We start from the raw sequence: 25488 nt of genomic DNA, 5'->3' as shown, positions 1-25488 counted from the left end.
ATTTAATTGGTTCTCATTCAAGCTTGAAAAAAAATATGAAAAAAGAAGAAAAAAACCAAACCTTTACATTTATTTTTAAAATCGAGAGTCTGTACTCTTTACAAAATGAAACCTTTCTCTGAATCTTCTACAAAAAAAAAATGTATTGTCCACTTGCGGTTTCAGGTAAAAGAGAACAAGAATTGCTCTTCCAAAAAAGGCTCGACCTCTGAACCTGTAAACACTTCAGTTTCAGTGCTCATAAAATACGAGTGAAGTGGAAAGTGCTTGGCAAACTTTACAAAGACAAAAACACAGTTTACATGAAAATTGGTTTATTATACCATACATGAATCGTCAAGAGCAGACAATAGAAAAAAATAGATTTATCAAACTGCCACTATCAAAGGGGCTTGACAGGGACACAAAAAGGGTTTAACCCTTTACTGTTAATTTAGTGAAAACCCCTAATGGTGACAAAGAAAGGGATTTTAACAAGTATTTTACTGGAGTTTTTTTTTTATATATATGTATAAATCATCCAGAAGATTTAGCAGAATACTTAGCTGAATTAGTATAATTCTTCCCTTGTTTAAGTACACAGAACCAAAACACGCAATGCCCTCTGGTGTTTTAATCTTTTGGGTTTTAAAAGCTTAAGGACTGATTATTTTTTTTTTGCCAGATAACTTTTAGTTTTGTTTTTTAACAAACTGAAATGATGAGGTGATGAGAAATAGAAAATGGCAATGCCATCGTTCTCTTTGAAGATGGCAGAATTCTGACATAATGTAATGTATACACACATGATGCAATGGCAATGAAAAAGAAAATAAATACATTGTACACTGAAAAACCTATAAACTAAATCCCAGAAATAAATGATACCTATGGCTATTATCTCTAAAGAACACTGACTACAATGCATGGATTTTGTTTTTTTACATTAAAATGCAGATCTTTAGAGATGTTCTAAAGACGAGTAAATACAGTTACACTTATACAGACCTTAGCTACAGTCTTAAATATACAAGCACAAATACACAAACAAAATTATGAAAGGTTTTCTTCATAGAATCAAATACACAATAGTTCAGTTGAATTATCTTGCTCATTGCTCCTTGGTCTGTAGCATATATTTAAAAAAAAAAATAAAAAAATAAAATAAACAATAACAAACCCATACATGGGAGACTACAATAATCATCAATCAACTCTATTGTTGAGGAAAAGAGGTGCTTTGCTTCTGCCTTTGAAACCATGGTTAATGTACCATGAAGACTTTAATAGGTATAGAGTTGACTACTGTCCTGTACAGATTAAAAATCTTTCGTATGGACTTAAATTACCGAGTGTGTGTACCGTACACACGGAGGTAAAGGCCTTCAAATAGGAATACATAAAAAGGGGAGATCCTACAAATAATCTGTAAGCCTTATATCTGGAAGATGCAGATTTCAGACATACATGCCATGAAACCTTTAGTACAACATTACCAGGACCTCAGCTTTGTACCACAAAGTAATAATTTTAATAATACAAATGATCATATATAAATCTACCATTCTCCAGTTACATAATTAATTAAATTCCACTTAATATTAATAGGGCAGGATTTAAAAAAACCAAACAAAAAAAAAAAACATGTATGATAATTTTCTTTTAAGAAAAATAGATAAAAAATAGAGTGGCAACAGTGCAAAGGATATTCAGGGTATTTTGTACTTTTTTCCCTTACAAATTGCTAGAAAAATAAAAATAATAATAATAAAAAGAAAAATTGAGAAAAAAAAATTGAGAAAAACAAACACCTCTTTGGAGCCTGTCCTCATGGTCCACTTCAGCTTATGACCATACTGAGCATGACCACAATTCCAGTACCATCGAGGCTTTCACTTATTTGCTTATCTTTTTTTTTATTAATTTATTTCTTTCTTAAAAGATTTTACGTAGTGGTTCTCAACTCCGGTCCTCAAGCTCTGGAACTGTACAGGTTTTTGTTCCAACCAGGTCCTACAAAACAAATAATTTAGCGTTGGTTTTGAGTCTGAGGTGCACATAATAGTTATCATTAGATGATTCAATAAAAGAAGCCTTCCATGTGAAAGTGAGCATAACAGAAACCGCCATGCATTGTTAAGCACAGCACCCACTGAGACCCGAGGTTGGAACAAGAACCCACAGACATGGACTTCCTTCACTAACTCTGAGGCTCAGAGAACTCAAACGGACCAAACACTGGAATTTCTCTCAGGCACAAAATGCACAGTGAGCTCTTTTAAAAGAAACTGTTCGATTATGAAATTTAACTGTATCAAATTGAAATCCTACAATATGCAGCAAATCACAATTTCACAAGTTGACAAACTGGCCAGTGAGGACTCCCTGGAGCAGAACACTGCATTAGGAAGGCTGGCGTTACTACAATGCGAGTGCCATTCTGAACAAAAGCAGGCATTTGGTATTGCCATCTCCCTATCTATACACAGTGAGTATTCCAGTCTATGGGGCCGATTGGGAGCTGGGGTTGTCGCTCTTGCTCTCCTGGCTGGAGGGAGCTTTGCTGTTCCACGGGCTGTTGTTGCCTAAAGCTGGGGAGTTGCTGAAACTGTCCTCATCATCGATGCCATTGGCCGCATCAAACTGCGTATTCTCCAGTCGTGTGATCAGCCGCTCATCCTCGTCCCCGAACTCCCCTCCCATCAGAGTGGGCTCACCCACCACCATCACGTCCTGCAGGGGACAGCAAGGGGTGCAAACATTATCCCCGTAACACGGGGGAGGGTGTTTCAGGGATGGAGGAGACTCGGTAGCTTCTGGCACCGTCCATTCCCAATTCCAACTTCAGAGATCATAAAGACCTCATAGCTCAAGCCACGTGCACCCACTGTAATCAAGAAGGCCAGCACAGTTTGGCAGCCACAGAAACTATAAGAACCAATGACTGCCAATACAAAAGAACTTGAGATCCAACACGAAGTTTACTGATTGGGAACCATATTCTTCTGTGGCCTTAAAAGTAGCCCTGAGAGAAAAGATCAGCGGTGGGCATCCCTGATCCTTTAGTGCTGCATCGGTTCATTCCACCTCGGGTCTCTATTACTGACTGTTTCAGGAGCTCAAATCACAAAACAGGCTCTGAAAAAGTAATTGAGAAAATAGCAAAGAAAACTCACAGACCAGAGGCCCTGAAGGACCAGGGACTGCCCAGCATTGGATCATGTCCACTTGTCTCTATATAGGGTCTGTCTTTTCTTTGAACTCTTTCCGTTTTTTTTCCCCATGCAAAGTAGTCCCGCCACCCATGCACTCATTGTCTAATTACCCAAACGATTGTATAAGGGGAATTAAAATGAGATGCTTACAGGTACCTGGCTGGAGAGCGCAAAGTTGTTGGCCGGACTTTTCTTCTTGCTGTTGCTGTTATTGTTGTTGCCTCCACCAGTGCTCACAGTGCTGCCACCAGACATCTTTCGTTTCCGTCGCTTGTTTGGCGCTTGTCTTGCTGGCTCAGCTGCAGGAAGAACAACATCCATGTCACAGCCGTAAGGAGAAAAGGAACATTAAAAAATTAATACCACAAAAAAGGTAGACCTTTCTTCAGCTCCTTTACCTGGTGGGGCAACCATCCTTTGCCATTTCTGAAATAAGCAGGTCTTTAAACAATCTCGAGGACTGAGGCTATATGTCTTGTGTCTGGACATTAACTCCTGCATGGGTTCCAGGATTACACAGAGCTGAGAAATACAGAAATATGATCACAATCAATCAGCATGTAATACACTTCTACATGGTGAACCTGAAAGGGCAGTAAATAAAAATAAAAACATTTAAATTGCATTATATACAAAGAACAGTGTGTGGATTTATCACATCAGAAAATTATTTCATAAAAAATAATTACATTTTATTCCTCATAGTGCAGGTAACATAATTGGAGCATTTTTATCCAGATAATATTTTTGGACACAAATAATTGGGTTTATTTTAAGGTTTAAAATTTTTTTTTATATCATATCAAAACTTGCATGTGTCATCAAACCTAGATTCTTGCTTTAATACAAATATACTAAATACATATTTAACATGAGGTCTGACCTTTAAAGGTTTAAAGGAGTTTTGCACATTTCGTCAAAGCACCAACTGTGCACGCTTATTTACACAATTTATAATTTGTGTCAAATGAACTAAATGCCTCTAAGTTTTAAAAATGATTAGACACAACATGCACCACAATATAATTAGTGCTGAGGTTTCGTTAATAAAGCACCAACAAGTCCGTATGATTTTATAGTTTATATCTATAAGGATGCAAACTTACTCGGAGGTAGTTTAATGTTGAATTGGACAACCCACATCTTGTGATGTTTTTTGAAAGCTGGTCAAGCATCTGTGGGTCTTGTGCCTATAAATAGTGGTTTTAATGTAAGGTTAATTAGACAGTGGATATGTTAGTACCCATAAACACAACATACATATTATTTTGAGTAAGATTTTCTTGGTTAATTTAGTGGGGAAAAAAAGCAAACTGCATTAATTGTCAAAATCGTGAAGTAAAATTCAGACATGGCGAGATGCCAGTGTGCTGTTAATGGTAATGAGTCATTTTGTAGGAAGGAAAGAAAAAAAAAAACAAAAAAAAACAAAATAAAATTAACATTCATATAGCACCATCATCTGGACAATCTAAGTAATTTCAATTTAAATGGGAAAATAACAACAAGGTATAATATTTGTCTGCTCTTGGGTTTTAAACAAAATAAAGAAAAATCCCAATACAAAACAGAATCCCAGTGGCTTAGGGCAAATTAAATATAACACTTTGACACTCACATGCATGGCCAATATGCTGCGTGGAACGACTTCCCGATGCTGTCTGATGCTGAAGTGCCACGTCTTTATTCGCATCATATCATCAAACATGAATTCCAGATATAACCTGCCTTCTACACAAACCTGTGGATACGGCAGCATTTTTTAATTCATGCAAAAGCTAATTAAAAAAAGCTCAGTCTTTAAAAATCGAACAGTATTCAAACTGTACAAACTCAAGGAAACTTTAAATAATTTTTTTTTTTATAAAAAAATAAAAAATAATAAAAACAGCCACTTATGTCACTGTTTTAGATTTACATTAAAAATAGACCCAGAGAGTGACACAGATTGTAAAGATCTCATACTCTGAACATGATTTACACCTCAGTGCTAATTAATTCTCAAATTTAGGCAATTGGAAAATGTTGATAAAGATTTGATTACAGTTGGCTCTAATAGTACTGTATGCTATAATTCAAATCACACACTAATTTTATATATATATATATATATATATATATATATATATATATATATATATATATATATATATATATATATATATATATATATATATATATATATATATATATATATATATATATTCTATGTATTTGTCACATGAGATATTTCTTCAAGTCTTATTTACAAACAGCTTTGCAACCGTGGGTTTTCTGCCATGTCTTATTAACCTTACAGTTAAAATAAAATGCCAGTTTTCAGCTGTTAATATATTTCATGTCCAAACCATGTTTTATTCCAAGCATGTTACTTTACTTAAAACTTGAAAATTTTACTAATAGGTTTTGCTTAATAAATAATAATCAGTTAAATTTTCATCTTTGGGTATGCTGACTGGGGATTTGAATTTTTCAAAACATAATTTATTATGACATAAAACTGCTTTTCTTCAGAATGGCCATCAAATTACCGTCATGATGCAGTCTACTCTCTTTCTAGCTAATTATCTCAATAAGTAATAGCAATCTGAGGTGTGCTGTTGTATCTTGTAGAAACTTTTCATTGAGGTAATCATTGTTCATTTCTACACATTTCATATGGTACACAAAGGCATGTAAATTAAGGAATACAAAAGACATATTTTCATGAATATAGGTCACAATATAAACCAAAAGAATAAGAGAGATTAACAAATGTCTAAACAGTGGCTCCAAAAGAGTGGATGAATACCTTCAAGTGATTGAAGCATGCATACTAGAGAGAGGTGGCAAAAGGACACACACATCCTTCACTCAAGGGGAAGTACAGAAGTTAAAGTAAAGAAGTTTGGGCTCTGACATGTACTTGGGTAAAAAGTAACCATTACTTCTACCTGTTTAGTGCCACGCTGGTAACTGGACCTCACATCATAATATATTTTTGTTATTAACAAGTTTTGTTATCTAATGAATGTATCACCATATAGAACAAGCAGGGAACAGAAGATGATGATCAGGTGATCAGTCATATTAACATCACTGACTCCCTCCGTCTCATCCACATTAGCCAACTATTTTTTGCCTTCTGCCTTTCTTATTGTTAGCTTCATAAACTAGCCTACGTCTGTGGTGCGTGAGAGCCAGGAAATTATACACCAGTGCTAGGTTGAAAAAGCCACACAATGACAATAAATAGGTTGATGGGCTGAGAACGAAGCACAATAAGAAGGAAATACTGTCACCAAATAGATTAAAACTGAACTAGCAAGTCTGGTTTAAAAATGTAAGGAGTAGAAAGTACAGATATTTGTGTAAAAATTTAATGGGTGAAGGTAAAAAGTTGCCCGAAAAATAAAAAGTGAAGTAAAATACTGATAGCAGAAAAATCTACTTAATTACAGTAAAGTACAGTGGAACCCGGTTATGTCGATGTCCTAGGGGGTCGCCAAAAAGCATCGAGATAACCGATGATAAACGAAAATCAAAATGGCGGCAATATATTAACGTGCTTGAAATTTCTTTATGTACATGATGTGCGTTAATAAATGAGAATGTGCATGCACGTGTTTTTGAAGGGTTTTTTTTACACAACAGCGTTGCCGCGATTTGTTTGATGAAGGCATGCTATAAAATACATACAGTACATGTTTATCTGTCAGGAATCCACCTGTCACGCCCCCTTCGGCCCCCTTCAGCTTGTCAGGTGCTTTCTCTGCCGCTTTCTCTGAAGCTCCGCTTCAATCGCGCATATATGGTGCTCGTTTAGCATCATCACCAGCTGTCCGTTATTGTTGGTATATGTTGGTTCACGGCGGTCGTTGTTATCGCTCATGTGTATCCCGGTACGTGCCTTCCCACCGGCACTCTCTCAACGGCTGCGCTTTTCTTCCCAAAGCACACCGCGGATTCCCCCCGATCCTGCCGGTGTTCATTCTATGCTTTTGCTGCTCATCTCACGTTCCGCGCCGCCAAGTGCGGCTTTCACCTCCCGTTCATCGCATAACACTTAACAACAAAAGGCATATGTGCACTAACTAACAGCAGAGATTCACCAGTATACAATACAACACCTGTAGCAGCTGTAAGACTTGATTTTTCCGCCACTTTCGCGAGTTCTTCTGCGGCTGCACCGAGATAACCGACGTTAAATGGCAAATTTTCCCCCCCTTGTGCTCAAGATATCAGGGTTCAGCGACATAAAAGAATCAACATAACCGATAAAAAATGCTAAGACAAAGCGAGAATTTGGCGGTTCCACTTCAAAAAACGTCGACTTAATAGGGTTGTCGAGATAACCGAGGTCGAGATAAGCGGGTTCCACTGTATTTGTACTTCGTTAATTCTCATTTATGATACTAGCTTACAAAAACTAGATGCTTTATCCTCCTCATTTCCTGAACTAAAATATCATCGCAATTCTATTGATGTGGGGGAATCAGCCTGAGTGCTTAGAAAGGGTCAAGTTTGAGAAAAGGTGAAAGTCCCATAAAGTGGGACAGGTACAAACATTTTATTGTCTTGGCCTAAAGCCTGAAAGGACAAAAACTAAAAGTCTCAGTAAACAACTGAAATTAAACAAAACATTAAATAAGTTTTACCTGTGTAAACATGGGCTTGCCGTTCTGTGTGACCATGGTGCACTGATCGCAATCAAGAGAAACAAAGTTGCTGTGGAAAGACTCCTTTGGATGCTTTAGTACATAGAAGAGTTCAGTAGCTCCTCCCTCAAAGATACTTCTAAAGTACCGAGGAATCAGCGTCCGGCCGATAGCTTTAAACACAATAAAGTTTAGGGTTAAAAGAACAAATGTTACATGACGTATCACCCGTAAGACAACGATACATGTTTAAAAATTATAAAATAATCACCAAGTGAACAGCCTGAAATATTTGAGTTGTTAAAACTGGAAGGCATCTTACTGTATCTTTTAGGGCCATCTTCCAAACAGAATGTGACTGTTAACATGGCATCATCTTCGAAGAATTCTGTAGTGAAGGCATCCCACCACAGATTGTCACAATCCTGCTGTGGTACAAAAAAAAATATACATTATTAAAATACACAAATTTGTGTTTTAGGTAGAAACATTAAGTCACATCAGAGAGCAACTGTTGTCTGTTTATTAGCTTTAAAAAAAATAAAAATAATAAAAATAATTAAAAAAAAAATTGTTTTTTTCTTTCTTTTACCTCTGTCCAGTTCTGCAGCCGTTTATTGAGTTCAAATATCCTGTAGTCTGTTTGGTTTCCATACGGTGTATGCCTCCTGTGACAAAACATGAAAATAAGTGGAGCTCCAGCAAAATGATTCAAAAGCTCATGAATAACAATAATTCTATGTTTGTGTGCATGAGATAAAAAGACTAACTGTACATGTGGGGTTTTTGTCCCATGGACAAGCAATGTTCAATAGACAGTTAATAAAATTAACACCAGCAATTCATTTAAATAAAATATGCTCAGGCTGGTTAATATTGTGATGAACATATTACTAGCAAGCACTGATCATTTCTTAATCCTGCTAAAATACAGACATCAACTAAGAATGCATTCTGACCATTAGAAGGACCTTTTAATATGTTAAACTACCTTCTACAAATGTATATTTATTTATTTTTTAAAATGTAACATTATGAACAATTGGCAATGATACAGAAACTTTAAAGAGCTGAGCTGAATATAAGACACTGCAATGGGAAATAATCACAACAAAATTAAATCTGCATACAACATGCCAACAAAATCACAGCAAGACTCTAATCATGTTTTATATGTGTGATACGAGAAGAGAAAACATCAGCTCACACCCAACAACTCGTGACATGAAAGATAATATCAGGAGAAGAGAATAAGGACTATGTCTACACTGAGGGATCATCTTCAAGGCAATATTTGATTATTTTTGTTAAGACTGTCTGTACAAACCCACAAGATGGTCATATATTAGAAATCGAACAACCAAAACTGAGCACATACATCTGCCCATAGAACAAGTTAATCAATTTCTGTCCTCCGCTTAAACCATACATGCCAATGACAATGACCCTGAATATATTAAGTGAGAAAATTCACCATGGCATTTAAATTATCTCACTTCCTTATATACATAAACAAAATAAAACAAGTAAATGTTATTTGTATTGTCAAGAGCTCTAAATCTAACATATGCATATGTGAGCAGGAAAGGCTCTTAAAGTTTTTAGGTCTATTTAAAGGTATTTTAGGGTCGATTCTGTGCATTTTGCTTTAAAATGTACATTCCTTCAGTCTACTCAAATGTATTAAATTGTAAAAAAGTTAATGACAATCAGATCAATCTAATAATCACACAAGTCTAGAACTGTGCCTGAAAAACAGACTTACCCAATTCCTGGTTCCATGTACGAAGGGGTGTACATTGGCGTCGGGCTGTAATTCAAAACACACCACAAAAACCCAATCAGAAAAAGAATAATACAAATATGTTATGGTTTCATTGTGGAAGAGAAATGTAAGAAATGTGTCCACAGGAGAGTGGTCTTACCCCACATCTCTGTCCAGCATAGTGCCTGGGTGAAATGGGGGGAAGGCACTACCGTTGGGAGGCTCCTTTGGGGAGTACAGCTTGAACGACTTGGACGAACAGCCTATGAGGGAAAGACAAAATCCAGCTTGAATTAATAATAATGCTCCTCGACTGAGGTGAAATTGAATATACTCAGATTTTTGATTATGATTCGCATTAAAATTGTAATTTCAGACGATATCAACGAGGCACCTACAGTTCCATCAACTACGGTTTCAGAGTGTGAAATACTGGCTTTAGCTTAAACCTGCAATCATCCTGCATTCACAAACACAGTACCATGTGAGCACGACATTAGGTTGATCTGCTGCTTACTCTACACGCGGCCCATCCCCCACTTATGTTGTTACTGTTAACTCCTGCTTGTCTCGCAGTGCCATTTTGCCACAAACCACATGCACAAACCATTTGCACACAAAAAAAGCATAGATACACGGACTGATATGAACATGGAGGGGAACCAATAAAAGAGCAGCCTCAAATTTTGTTAGTGTAGTTAAGCATTTGGTCAAAGATTGAACCAAAAATTCAAATGAAAAGAAAAGAAATGTGCAAAACTTGACTCATTCAGTCATCACATCTATATAATATCCTACGGTAATGCAGCCGTAAACAGCATACTATGCGAGAGGATCTCTGAGCAATATTTCCCCTGTATACGCATGAAAATATGAAAAATGAAATGCAGTGGTTTGTTTTGCACCTTTTTCGAGTTAAAATGAGAGTGGGTGACGAAGGGAAGCGGAGGCATGCTCTCCCCATCCCCACAGTCCTCGCTAAACACATGCAAACATCAACCACATAATCCCTCTCTCTCGTTTTAACTACACCCACAGGCTCTTGGCTTTTCAAAGCTACACCACCTTTTGGATCTTAAAAGGTCTTGTGGGCTTTTAGGAAATACAGACACTCAACTATAAAAGCCAAACAATTGCTGACCTCGAAGCCCCACTAACCACGTAAAACTTGGCACAATAAATATTCAGTGTCTAAAAGCCCTGATTATCCACAAACTATACAAACACTGAAGGAAGAATGTGCCATTCAAATAAACGTTTTTTTCCCTAGCAAATCACAGTGACGTCAAACATTTTCCTCACAAGCTTTCTGCACTTTTAAAGGGTAATGGAAAAAATGCAAATAAATACAAAAATACAAATAATCACTGTACCCTGCCCAGGTATACTCATCTATAAGAATCATATTCTGACAGTCAGAAAGCCAGAACCCATTCACACAAAGTTTCAAAAAAGGGAAGAGAGTTTAACTGGGGGAAATGTCAATGTTTTCATGCAATTGTTATTTACCTTGCAAGCAACAGAGGCCACTAAATTTACAGACTGTTGCTTTGCACTAGCAATGAAAAGAGGACCAGCTGGATAACAAGCTTCTTCGGAAATGTTTTAATTAAAAAACCCTCAGCTTACCATAATGTACAAGTATGGCGATGTTTGATGACTGTTTTAAAAAGTAATACCGTCAGATGGATTGTGTTGAACATGGACTTAAATTATCAGCTTTTGATTAATCTATTTAAATAACAGTACATATTGTGTTGTAGTTTTTAAGTCATCATAGTTACACACTTAACTGCCTGGTTATTATGGTGTAATAAGGGGAAAAAAAGGATTTTACAAATAATGAAAAATGTTTATGCATATAAGCATAATTCCTTAGGCAGAAAATACACTGAACAAAGTACAACGACAAACTTGAAATAAAGGCAGATTTAATACAAGTCCAAAACACTGTGGGAATGTGGCTGAGCGGGTTAAAAAACAGGTAATAATAATATTAATAAAAATAATGACATTATTAATAGATCTGGTGATATATTTCTCATTAAATAAATGGATTATGTTAAAAAACAACACTTGTGCTGGACTTTACTGTACATTGCAATACTTGATCCCTGGCTACAAAAAAAATAAAAAACCAAACAAACAAAAAAACCACTAATCCAAGTGAATGAATCACTGCACACTATCACCTACACACAACAGCAGTGCTAATGCAAGACCAAATGACAGTAAAATTGCTCTGGACCATTTACAGTGCACAAGAGTGTCACAAAGTGTAAGATGCAGGCTGAAGAGGGAAATCACCTGTCCTGGGGAGTCAGTACAAGAGTTCAAGTCTTCTGCTTAAATGCACTGACATGAAGATCCTGTTGTCATGCCCTTGAACACAGGTTTACCATTCTGGTGTTGCACATGCTCTTACACACCTTCAACTAAATTACAAGTATGTGTGAGAACACAGAAAACAGTGATTTACAGGACAAGGGTTAGTCCAGCACCAGGATGAGGAACCTGAGAAAAGCTGAAGATGTGTCCCTCATCCTTTATGTGAACTGGATTACTGTTTGCTTGCTGGCTGTAAGCCTGTGCACCGATTGAAGCCAAGATCTAAAAGAGGCATGAGACCAAGTTTTTTTTTTTTTTGCGAATTATCAACAAACTGCACAAAACCTCTGAAAGAACAGAACCAGGCCTAGGTATATTCCCATGGCTAGCCTAGCAGCAATGCACTTTTAAGCGGCCTTTTAGAGCTCCTATCCACAAAACAAACAAACACCAACCAGCTTTGCTTAGGTGTCCAGACTCATTTTGTAAAGAGTGCTTGCCAAAGTACCGACATTTTGTAACCCACAGGTCTTAATTGCTCAAGCCGGTTAGCCCAGTTAGCCTAGCTGGGCCGTGCTTACCTGTGTAAAGAGAAGAATGCACTCCTGTGCGTCTCCGGCTCAGATCTCAGCTCGTGGGGCGCGAGTTTAGGCTTTTAAAAGCCCATGGTCGCATGCAATATTATATCCAATTTTATCGACTGGATTTATGGATGAACTTCACAAATACATAGAGAACTGCAAAGCAAAGCTTAAGACAGTCCACCCGCCCGGCCCTTTGTTCCTTACACAGGGCATGAACAATAGCATAGCGCGCTCGTGCTCTCTCGCGCTGCCTCCCTCTCTCTCTCTTTCTCTTCGGTGCAGCTTCTGTACCTCTCTCACTCTCTCTTGCTCGCTCTTCCTCCTTCACCCCGCCACACCGCCTCCTGCTCCTCAGTGCATCATCACCCCCCTTTGCATTCCCTGCAAGCCGAAATCCACCCCTCCCCCCAGGAGCCGGACCGCACACGGCCCTCCCTCTGCAACAGTTTTGCTACATCTGCAGCATGCGTTTCCTACTTTACAGTCTGCACGCATGAACGGGCCCTAACTTGCTTTCCATATGCCAAAAGCTTTCAAATAACAGAAATCTCCCCCAATCTAGTCAGCTCCAAATCCATACAAACAACAACGACAGGTTAAAGATGACTGAGCTATTATCTGATGAGGATCCCACATCTGATTCTTCTACTATAATAAACTCAACACAATGTGTTCTGTGTGTCTCTTTAGATCTGTACAGATACAACAGGAAGTCTGTGTGCACAATATTTTATTTAAAACGGTATAGGGTAAAATGTTTAAAGCACGCTACTGTATTGGACACCATCATTGGCACTTTGAATGTTGTTCTGCTTTGGCCCTCATGTTTTACAGTGCACATCTCAATGCTGTAAAGAACAACGAATTGCTTTCTCTCTTAGCCGAATATTTTTGATTACCGCAATCCGACTCTACAATGAGTCAACAGCAGGGATGAGGAGCTTTGTAAACACTGGATCGCATTGGAGATGAACATGTATTCAAAGTCTGCATACCCAACAACTATAGGGTCACTGAGCCTACACACACACACACACACACACACACACTATTTATGACTTGTGACAACTGTATATGCAGAAATCCCTGGTTTATCGTGCTGATTACGTTTCCAAAACCTGCAATAAACGAAAAACCGCGATAAACAGACGCCACCCCAAAAGTGCTCTAAATCATCCTCCCACACACTTTCACATTTATAGTGAGTACACATACTGTACAGTATACAGTTCTGTAATAGTGTAGGTTATGCGTGGGTTCACTGATTGATGAAGTTGTTCTATCACGTCAAAAAAGAGGCTGCGTTACACGTCATCACATTCTTTAATTTCTGTACTGTACTGTATTAACATTTTACTTCATTTTATAATTAATAATTATACTTTTTATCAATAAATTTCATTTTTTTAAAACATACATTTAAAACAATAAAAACATGTTTGTTGGTCTATCTTGCTATCCGCAAGAGACCGGGAAATTCAGCGAAACAAATGAATGTGGCAAATGCAATTCTGCAATAAACCAGGGGATTACTGTATTTGTATACAGTTAATTTGTACAGGAATAATTTGGATAGCTCTTTAAAAATATATTTTAAACTCGTATTTGTGGTACATTGTAAACTTATTGTGCACTTTTAAATTCTTTGAATCTTCCTCTTGGGAATAATTTCTATGTATTTCTCTTTCTATTTACGTTTAATAGGCCATATTGTCTTCAGGCTATGGATACTGTATATCCAAAGTATGTGTAATATTGAGTACCTCCATCCAAGTAAGAATTTCAAATGTTTTGTGAACATTTCATCTGACAAATGGGTTAAAACCCATAAATCTTAGGAAGCAGTATCATGCAGAATCAGCAGAATTTCTCATATAACTCCTACTCCAGATCCACCAGGGCTCTCACTGAGATAAAATGTTTATTAACGAATGAATGAATGAATAATACCATATCAAACAAAGAATCCAAGAGCTGCACAAGTGTGATCTACAAAAAACTTTAAAAACTGAAATGTTTAGCACATAGTGTGCTTTACTGACAGGTCCTATTTTGAGCTTTTCTTAATAGAGGTTGATGCACATAAATGCATAAAACTTAATACACAAGATCACCTGTGGCTGTCTATGATGATTAATTTATTGCTGTACACTGTAGCTGCATCCTACACGCTCAGAATAAGGCATGGGACAATGTTACAACAGCACCATCTATTGGCAGCATCTATTCTGAAGCCTAAAAGCTTCCAGTTTTCATGAGCACTGTGGAACAGGACCAGTGTCATCAAAACATACACGCACTTCTCACGTGATTTCAACATTTTTACATTCGACTATGTGAACAAAATATGATAAAAAGTTGCATGCTTACGTGAGATACAGTATATGATCGTGTGCAAAAATAATTACTCATGTAAGAAAATCTAAAAATAGAACGTAAAAAGTGCCCTACTACATACTAAATACATTATGCGTAAGATCAGGTAAAAATAAAGCCAGGATGCCCTACATATATAAAAACAACATTGTGAAAAAATAATCGTGTAAACATCACTCTAGAATGTTAAAGGATCAAGTGTAAAATTAAATCGTGTTACGGCTGGTCTGTCGGTCCCAATCGTGGTCGTAAGTCGACGACTACCTGTATTTAGTTTTTAATCAACTTTGCCACAACGTCACTGCACATATACATTTATCTGAAAAACGAATTAAAGGAGATGCCTCGAGGGTTTAAATAATTTTCTGGATGGAAATGTACACAACTAATCTGTATTTCTCTACATATTAGATCTACTTAGATTTACTACTATGTTTATGTACATCTCAACCTGAACATTATTTAAAGCTTATATATATGCTTCCTGTTCTCTCTGAAAGATCTCTTACCAAAAAAAACCCAATAACACGACACCTGAGACAAGTGTATCAAATTAAACAGATGCCTGTGTGTGTGCAAAATATGATCTAAAACTGTTAAACCTATTCATGGTCAAACCATTTTGCTATATCAGTGGCATTGAAAGAGCTAATTGCTGTTTATACAGGTTGGGCCATGGTAAAGTAGACCGCCTCCAAAACTGGGCCACGGAGGCGGGCTATTTTTTCGTGGTCCACCCTGTATAACCATCAGTAAAAGTTTTAACAGCACTCATTTTTCTTGTGGCCGTAATGTGCTGTAATTCTGTTGTGTTCAGATCCACTGCTGTTAGTAAGAGATGCCACTGCAGGGAAACACTATACACCACTCAGTCTTGGCTCACTCACTGCTGACAAAATCTACATCCCCCTCTCAGCTTCACAGGCACTTTAATATGGTGCGTCTCCGAGCACCCAAACACAGAATTAGCTCTACACTGCACATTCATACTGACTGCTTACAGCTACACACCTGTGATAATACTGCAGAGACAGACACAAGATGTGACAGTCATATTAACTACACTAGATGAGTGATTGCAGTACAAATCACTGCCTAAAAGCCTGAAATGCTACAGTCAAGGTATAAAAAAAACTGTTAAACATTAAACATTGTGAAATGAATGCATTAATTGTAAATGCACAATTTAATGTATGTTTCACAAATGCTACTATATTGTAATATATATGTTCAAGATCTAAATTACGATTATTCAGGGGTTAAATTAATGAATTTCATGAATTCAATTTTGTTTGTAAAGCAGTGACAGTGGGCATTGGCCCCTGCAGCTTTACAGAAATAAATAGATTATGATTATAAATCTTACATTTATAAATTTTCTCTATTCTCTAATGAGATAAACAACACTCAAAAGACAAAAAATAAACTAGACTCGAAAGGGAACCCATCCTCATCTGAACGTGTAAATTAGAATGTAGTGGAACTGATGGTGGTATAAATATAGCAGAGGATTTTTGTGGAGCCAAGTACAATAGTTCCACCAAAAAGACTAAAAACCAAATCAGAAAACACAGTTATGTGAAGACACATACCTGATTTCTTTGTAACATAGGTGGTAGAATCATGCAGCTATCATTGAGACATACAGACTTTCACTGAGGTCGAGTGATTACTCGAAAATATTATTTCTGTTAAAATATATATTTGTATTTAAATTACTTAAAAATATAATACATCAGCAGTGATTGAGAATTGCATGTGATTTTCCAATACTGGTGTTTTTTCCTCTATTATCTGATTTATCAAAATATGCCAAATTAATATAATTACCAGATTGGTCATATACAGTGGAACCTCGGGTTACGAACGCCCCGGCATACGTATAATTCAGGTTACGAATCGCAGTTCATCAAAATTTTTGCCCCTGGTTACGAACAATATATCGGGATACGAACGTCGCTCACCAAATAATCGCAGGCAAGTTGGTTGTTTTTGCTCTATCCACGCAGCTCGTCACATCAGTTAGCGTCCTGTGTCCCTAGCGAGAGCATCGTGTTACTTATCCGCTTGAACTTTTCCCGGCGGCAGCGTAACAACTCGTTAGTTGATGCTCGTGGAATGATGAGATGGACAACATTAGCCGATGCATAACCACTTTACTTGTTTTTATGAAGATAGATTAGCAGGGTTACAGTCTTTTCCAAGTACAATACCCATAATGAATTTCACTCTGGACTTCAATACCAACTGATAGTAGCCTTAAAGAAACAGCTCTCATTTTCCTCTAATGCAACAATTGTCTCAGCGTTCGTGTTAATAACACTGTCTTTGATATTCTATAATATAATATATAATAATATATAAATAATATAATATAATAAGATTCTCCTTCCAAACAATAACTCTCCCTCCTCCCCCTTTTACGAACGTCGTCTCCTGCAGCGAGTCTTCTCAAAGGGAAAGTACCCGGTAAAGATCTTTTCCTCTTTTGTATGTTTTTATGTGGTATGATTTTAATATAACATGTTAAAAGTAAATAATATTAGTGAATATTGGCTTTATTTTTATTTAAGTAATATTTTTGGTTGTCCAGAACGAATTACCGAAGTTTCTGTTCATTATTATGGGGAAATTTGTATCGGGATACGAACTTTTCAGGTTACGAATAAAGTACCGGAACAAATTAAATTGTAACCCGAGGTTCCACTGTATATGCAAATTTAGGCATGAGAACAGGATGAGTTCTAAAATAACAGTGCCACAATATTCTGACCTGTGATCCTAAATAGCGCCTCCATGTGGACAAAAAAAGAAGACAACATTTCAGATTAACCTAATTAAGTATATATAGCATTGAAGAAAAAAGGGCCAAATAACATTAAACAGAATAGTCAGAGAAATGTTTTTCACAAAAATAAACATAAAATAAAACTGTACCTATATGTAACAAAACCTTTTATAAAAACTTTACCAAATATAATGTCTATAATATTGTGACTAAATGTTAGTAACCAGTTAAGTGTTCTCTTAACCAAGCCTATTCAATGTGCTATGTACTGGTTTTTTTTTTTCTGGATCCACAGAGCAATGGAGTAAGCTAAAAAAAAAAATATTACTTTACAGAACTGCTGAGGCAGGCTCTCATCTCATTTAAACCAGCAGCCAATCTGCCCCAGACTGACCTAGCTTTAGAGACGTCTCTCTCTATTACATTAAACTATAATTCAGTGCAGAAGAAGAGATCTGTTGTGGTTCACTGCCGGTTCAAACTGTTTTCTCATGACCTTTACATTGTATACACTCCACATCTGACATATTTTCCTATTTCTCAGTTAGAGCTCAAATATTATTTAATCACTCTGAAAGTATTTTTTAATTCATGTCACTGCTTCTGGCGTCGAATTAAATGAAGACATCAGATCTTCCTGCTGTGAATAACCTAATCTGGTTCTAGCCATTTCGTTGCACTTTTTTTTACTTTAATACAACTCCTTGCCTCATATAGCATTTTGGTGAGAAAACAGAGATATTAAGAATAAGCCCATCCTCCTAGCTATATTTAACAAACATCCTGTTTGTTCACAGTGACATCCAGTATGGTAACATCCAACACTTTATAGGCACAAAGATGAGAGATACTGAAGTGGATGCCAAACAAAAATCAATGCAGTGTTTGATGTACTATGCAAAATAGGAGGCTTGACAGTTGTAGTAATTCTGCTTATTAGCTGTGTGCAATTTTAAACCATTATGTGGTAGTTGTCGAAGCTGATGCTTAATAAATGAAAGTGATAAGGAGATAGAGAAAGAATGAACAAGAATAAAAGATCATGTGGAACAATGGATGGATGCATTCATAAAGTTAAGATATAAGCTCCTACTGGGGAGTGAAAAATATCAGGCAAGTATAAAAGTTTTTGTGACAAGACACAGTGTTTCTTCTGTGGTAATGTCAGCACAGCACTGAGTTATGGAAATGCATTAAGATAAACTGTTCACTGTGAAAGATCTACTAACATGGAAATTAAGTTGAAATTAGCGAATAGGTTCTTGTCTCCTGCTTCTGCCAACTCTGTGTGTCTCACAAACATCCACCACTTGCAGTACTTTCACAAACAAATGCACTTACAGCCTCTTGATTTTAAAAATTGTAATCCAAGGCACTCTTGGGTTTGTAAAAAGCATTTTGTTTAATGGCTATTTCATAGTTTAAAAACAGGAAAATAATGTCCAAAAGATTGGCAAAATGCCTTACAACACAAATGAAAGATTTGTATCTCAGGAATTCCATCATTACTTATTTCCTACTATCCAATTTTCATTTGTACATTTATCTTCGCTAATCACTTTATTATGCTCAGGGTCAGGATGCACCTGAAACCTGGGTTTGAGGTGAGGAAACACATGAATGAGATGCCAGTGCATCGCAGTGCACCTTGCAGTGTCATTTACACTCAGGGCAATTTGGCACACCTACTGCTGTGTTAATGGGAGGTGGAAGGAAATCAGAGAACCAAGAGGAATCCATGTGTAGAACATGCACAGCAACTTTAAACAGACAAGAAGAGCAATTTGTCAACATATTTGATCTTAAATATCTGAAGGTTGCCATTAAAAGAAATAAATACATTAAACAGTTGTTTCCCCTTTTTTTTTAAACTATCACAGCACTGATCCCCACAGCATTAGAATGTACGTCTGGCACATTCCGGTTTTTGCTGACAGTCAAGTTTGTTATGAGTTCCATGCAGACATCAGCTCAACAAGCAAACAGGTGCTGACTTTAAGCCCAGGAAGCCATTTCATTTAAGTATAACCTAATGAAACAGATCTGTGAGCATTGTGATAGGTAGAGATGAGGTGTTGTTTGCATGCATAAACACACACACAGTCCGAACAAGGAAACTGAATCGTGACAGCTTTATTCAGCTCAACAGGCAGTACACCCTGCCCTAACTCTTGGCTCCTAGCTGCATTCATTGTGAAATATGAAACAGCTCTGGCTTTGTGAGCTTGCCATTTTAGCTCTGATTTTCCTCTAATCAAGGGGCCCATGTGACTTTCTGCATGAAGTAGCAGAGCTCCTGCTGATTTGGAGTGCTTGTATATGAGAAGCAGAATGGAGCAGCAGCATCATTACTGGCCTTCTATTTTTGCTGTGTTGTTTTTATATAGCTTATTATCCCAGTAAGATAAAAGGCTTATTCCAAGCATTTATATCAGATTAAAGTCGGTAAATGAATTTCGGGATGCAATTGGGGTTTCATCATATGACTAATTATGTTCAAATAAAATTATCTATGCAACCAGAAAAGGCAAGACACAGGTATGCAGGAGGATGTGGGACCTCTGAGGACCTGGGTACGTGCACTCCCACCGAGCCCACATAAGCGAAGGAATGTAAACAATCTCGACTTCAAACAGAACCATGTGTTAGGAGGAGGAACTTTGTGACTGCGACTTGGGGAAAAAGGAGACAGATAGTGTTGTCTTCATAGCCGAGGTGAATATAACAATCAGGTTTTATGGAGTGCCGCTGGCGTTTATGGAGCAATGCAGGGACAGCCCACACAAAAGCAACCCATTTCAACATGAAAACAACTGTCTATCCCACTCTTTCTTCTGTTGCTTCACTCTGTCTCACCCCCTCTTTCTACCCATTTTCCCTCCTCCCTTCACAAAAAAAAAGAACAATCAGAAAGGACACACTGCTGTGGAAATTTCCATGACCACACTTATAAAAAATGCACCCTTAAGAACCTAATCTACTTGATTTTAAACAAATGTTACGTGCGAAATATTTACTTTCTTAATCCGTCACGTGGCCGGTAAGACGTCCCTGCCTGGGTCTTGTGCGAAGATAAGGATTTCAGCAGGGAGCAAATGAGAAACTGTTTGCATTGTGCTGATGTCACTGCATCAGTCTAAACTTGCCATGATGCTGCACGTTATGAATATGTTGCTGATCTTTATCCTATTCAAAACTTCAAGGGAGAAAGCTAATTTTCTTGCCAACACTGAACTGAGGTACTGAGATACAATGTGTCTTCTATAGTTCAAAAATATTGTCTTGTTTGACTCTATCATCACCTTTTACGTATCGTTGGACTGTGAGGTTTATTAATACCCTCCAAGACTGACTGGGTCATTTTTACTTCTACAGTATCTTCCTGAAACTCTCCTGGGCGACCAGTGTCCATGCAGTAATCTCTCCAGTTTATTTAAAACTCCGCCAGCATTTTTACATCTGATCTATCGCCGTGACTCTTACAGCTGGATTATGAACAGCACTAAGGAAAATGGCACTTTTTCTAGGAGGTGTACTATAACTCATAAGAGCCAAACAAAGCACTATCCCCGGCTCTACCTTATATCCTTTAAATTCCTCCCCTTTGGTGCACAGATAACCTATAGCCTTATGAAATGTAATATTCCCATTAATCTGATAGGATGTTCTATATTGAATCTGCTGGCTTGTAGATTCCCCACATGGATTCTGGCTATTAAATCTGAAAGCCTTCAAGATCTCTGTCCATGTACAATTTTTGCCATGTCAAGGCATCTTTCAGCATAATTCACACACTCAGCAGCTTTCTAAAAAAACAATTATTAGTACACTCCGCATATGAAACTCTTCTGTTCCCTATACATCATCTGTTAAACCATAGGAAAAAGATAAACTATATCCTAATTCAATATTTAATAAGTAATCTAATAAAACAGTACAATAAAACCTTATTATCTACAGGTGACTAAGTATTACATTTAATCAGGGTCATGTAAGCAATTGAAGTGATGATTTTCAACCTCTTGAAATAGTTGATTTTTACTAGAGTTCACTGGCAGCCCCAAAAACTATGGCTATGATTATGACAAACAACCTCAAGACCTGTGAGAATAAGTTGACGTCACATGAAAAAGCGTTTACTCAGCACACAGATCTAAACCAGTTTGAGAGGCTTTTCGGGTTACAGCAACATTCTTTCTCTGCACAGGAATCAGTACTTTCAGATTGCATATTAGTTCAGTGATTAACTGCTGGAACACTGACCTAGAGCCTCTGATTATCCCCTTACTGAGTCCCAAACAGACCATGGTACAAGCTATAGGACCAATAAACTAAGCACTAAAGAGTAAAAATGGAAAGACGTGACACATGAAGGGCCACAATGAAAAAGCAATGCAGACAGCATGAAACATTTGGCAGAATTAGTCAAGTTGTAGTGCTTACCTGGGCAAGCGCAACCTCCAACAGACATCTTCTCACATGTTTGGGTCTGCTTGGAACAGAAAGCTGCTGTTGAGTCCACGCACTGCTAGCATGGGCTTCCTCTGAGGAACAGAAACAGATGCCGAGGGGAGGGCAGTGAGGAGGAGGAGTGCTTAAGGGAATAAATGTAGAAACAGGAGCTTGGCTAGAAGCAGGAAGTAGGAATTGTGCTGCTGGTTGACTCTCAGTTGCACATTAACATGTATGTTACACTTGAAATTCTTGTGGGTGGGGAAAGACATGACAAAGAGGAAGCGTGTGACAGTGACAAGATGTACAGAGGAAGAAAAAGGAAATATGAGCAGTGCACAAGTGGCACGCAAGACAGATTTCATTACACATTAGCCATGAAATGCAGCTCTTTTCTTTCTGTGGATGTATTGGCAGCTTTTTCTTTGCGCTATGTGTGAGAGATAAACAGTCAGGCAGAGCCCAGAGGCACAGAGTCATTATCGCCTAGCGAAGCTGTGTTGCGCCCGCGCGCGCACACACACACACACACACACACACACACACAGCCTTCTTTCTCGTTACTCCCTAGGGTCTGCTGAACAACTCACCCAGACATTGAGACATACACTCCATCCCTGCTTTGCAGAGCTCCCCCCATCCACTTCACCTAGTCCTCTGTCCATATGCATCTTCTAAATTACATTCACCCTCTCCAGTTTTATTTATGTGCCATACTATTTATCATTTCCCTCTTTCTTTCATTTTCCATTTTTCTCCCTGTTTCGGCCCCTAGCCCTCATTTATTTCTGCTGACAGGAGAACGGTGGTGTTAATGGCTACAGACAGCATCGATTAAAAATGCAAAGCCCACCTGGAGTGCAGGGACACACGAGAGTCCAAGGAGCCTAGGAGACAGACTAATGAGCAGTGCAATACTGTTTCCATTCCAAATGGAAATCCATAAAGAAAACAAATAACACACCATTCATAATTTCACAGGGCTTCAGTTATTGTTGCTAATTACTTTTTAAATAACTAAAAACCTCTCATTGCTCATTGCTCATCAACCTTGCTCATTTTCAATCATGACTCTTTTTTATTACTGAATTTCCTTAGTCTTAAGGATAGACAGAGTTCAACCTATGTTAGCCCTCTACAGAAATTTCTTCTATTCCCCTTGACTTCCCCCCACATGCTTCTTAAAGTCTCTCTCCTCTACCGGCTGTGCTCCAGTCCCCTATACTATTACACACATACACTGCCGAGTCCTTCAGACAGCCTGCCAAGCTTGCTGATTGCTCTGTCTCTGGAGCTTTAGAGAACCTCAAGAGTTAAGAAGAGAAGGCTGAGTTACAACCTCTTGATCTAAGAAATCTCAATACCAGGTAAAAGAGGCCTCTTTAAAAGAGCATCTTGTTGGTTGTTGTTGGCTGTCATTTAAAATCAATAAAGTGTCAGAGACACAGCACCTAGAAGACACTAGGGCATTCTTGTCTAGTTGTTGCATTTATATAAATGACAAAGCAAATAAAAATGTATTTTGCATCATTTGCATGACACATTAATCTAGCTTTGGCAAAAAAAAATTTAAGCCCTAAAGAGTTTTTCATTAACTCACCTCAGAAGCATCTAGTGTCACTATGTAATAAATGAATATCAAGGGAAAAAGATAAATTATTTCCACAAATAGTGAACCACCGACAAAGAGACACGCTGTATCACAAAGTAATTTTACACTAAAAGGTTCTCTGTGCTGCTGCTGCAGCAATTTTGAGGGAAATGGCTTTTTGTTTCCCAAGCCAAAGCTTTGAAGCACTAAGCCTCAGGAAATGCACTTCTCCACAATCAGGTCTCATGACTGCATACTCATGTCTTCTTGCACTCCCTCCTTTCTTCACACACATATGTACACACAAACTCACACATGCCACAGCTCCACTAAAAACAAAGATAGTCCCCTTACTGTGTTTACAGTGTTCACTCTATATAAGAATATTGCATTGCAATATGAGTGCATGGTGCAAGAGCGGACATTTACCTGCATGCAGGAAGACAAACTCACCTTACACACACACACACACACACACACGCATACGCACACACACTGTTGGTTCCACAGTGACCACCTGAGAATCAGGCAGAAATATAGAATTAGTATTAATCATAACATTGGCACAGATGGCACAGCAAACAGTCATCACTGCCATCAAGCTCACAGATAATGACAATGACATTGTTTTCATTAATCAATTAACATAATTTATCAACCCTGGGTTCCTTACCACGTTCTCTCTCTCTTCAAGAGCTGCGATGTTTGTGGCAGACCAAGCACTGAGTGCCTCTGATCTGAAGCTGGGTCAATTAGCCTTTAAACAAAGAAAGGACTGACAGAGAGAGAGAGAGTGAACGAGAGGGGTGATGTGGGGAAGAGCGAGAAGAGGAGGCGGGAGAGTGCTCACAGATCCACTGGAAAAAAAAATATGACGCAGATCCAGAGCAACTTCTCCAGCCCGTCGTACCCAGAGAGGGCACTGTCACCATGGCAACGGCAGAGCAGTGATCGCTCGTTGGGGGCACACAAGGCACAGCTTTATTCTGTCTCTCACTTGCTGGAAACATGCAGCCAGGAAAGCATACATGCAGGCAGACGGGTGCCTCACATTCAATTAACTTCAACCAGCTTTGAGCCTTAGAGTCCCCCCACTTGTGTTAGACACCAAGAAGACACTGATCACGCCATAGATCGAGCTAAAGTATTGTAACTGTCACAAATGTGTACTGTTGACCTCACAGCTATCACATGAACCAGAATTACAGTCATCTGCTGCCCAGATCACATTAAAATTGTTGTTCTATTCTCCTCAGTAGTTATTCATAACCTAAAATACTCACCCAGTTAATGACTGCCAACATCTGTGTCAACACCTGGTTTCTGTTATTGGCATTCAGCAATGCAAAATGCACCAGTCCCTAATCTACAACAGCATTCTAGTCTTAATCATTTAATTATTAATCGAACATTGTGTTCTGGCTGGACTGTTTCCAGTTTTCAAAAACTATTTCACTATGTCAGCAATAACTACAATGCAGTACAGTAAGGACTCTACAACACCTGAGGCATCACTCATGCAGTAAGAAGTCATTACACACTGCACTTTACTTCAGCTGTAGTCTGCCAAGCAAAATGAGAGAATTACAGGGCTTAACAGGAACAAAGTAATCAAAATCTACCCTATTACACACAAACTATAACATATACATATTTATAGTCCTTACATAAGCAAATACATATTAGTAATTAAAGACATAAAGACCTGGTATTAATGCTGATTTGAAAAAAAATGCCTATATATCATTTTAAGTGTCTTAATCTGTGAGATCT

The 25488-nt window shown here is 37.8% G+C and overlaps 1 protein-coding gene across 4 annotated transcripts; it reads right to left on the bottom strand.

Moving 5' to 3' along the window:
• Positions 1-297: 297 nt before the first annotated feature.
• Positions 298-24542, bottom strand: ldb1a (LIM domain binding 1a). Of its 4 annotated transcripts, none has more exons than XM_046873801.1 (13): positions 24389-24542; positions 24169-24232; positions 22116-22216; positions 9757-9859; positions 9597-9641; positions 8424-8499; positions 8154-8259; positions 7832-8004; positions 4813-4935; positions 4301-4384; positions 3593-3716; positions 3345-3493; positions 298-2712 (listed from the first exon to the last, which is right to left on the bottom strand). In XM_046873801.1, the coding sequence occupies exons 3-13, from the start codon at positions 22141-22143 to the stop codon at positions 2482-2484; spliced, it is 1242 nt and encodes a 413-aa protein (XP_046729757.1). In that variant the 5' UTR covers positions 22144-22216; positions 24169-24232; positions 24389-24542; the 3' UTR covers positions 298-2481. The 4 variants fall into 4 exon arrangements, with proteins under 4 accessions (XP_046729757.1, XP_046729763.1, XP_046729768.1 ...); XM_046873807.1 differs by having other exon boundaries at positions 3351-3493; XM_046873812.1 differs by having other exon boundaries at positions 298-1992; positions 24389-24540.
• Positions 24543-25488: the final 946 nt, after the last annotated feature.

This window comes from Silurus meridionalis, chromosome 2, assembly GCF_014805685.1.
Source record: "Silurus meridionalis isolate SWU-2019-XX chromosome 2, ASM1480568v1, whole genome shotgun sequence".
NCBI classification, from domain to species: Eukaryota; Metazoa; Chordata; class Actinopteri; order Siluriformes; family Siluridae; genus Silurus; species Silurus meridionalis.
The sequence above is the reverse complement of the archived record's forward strand: the minus strand, read 5'-3'. Positions and strand labels throughout refer to the sequence as shown.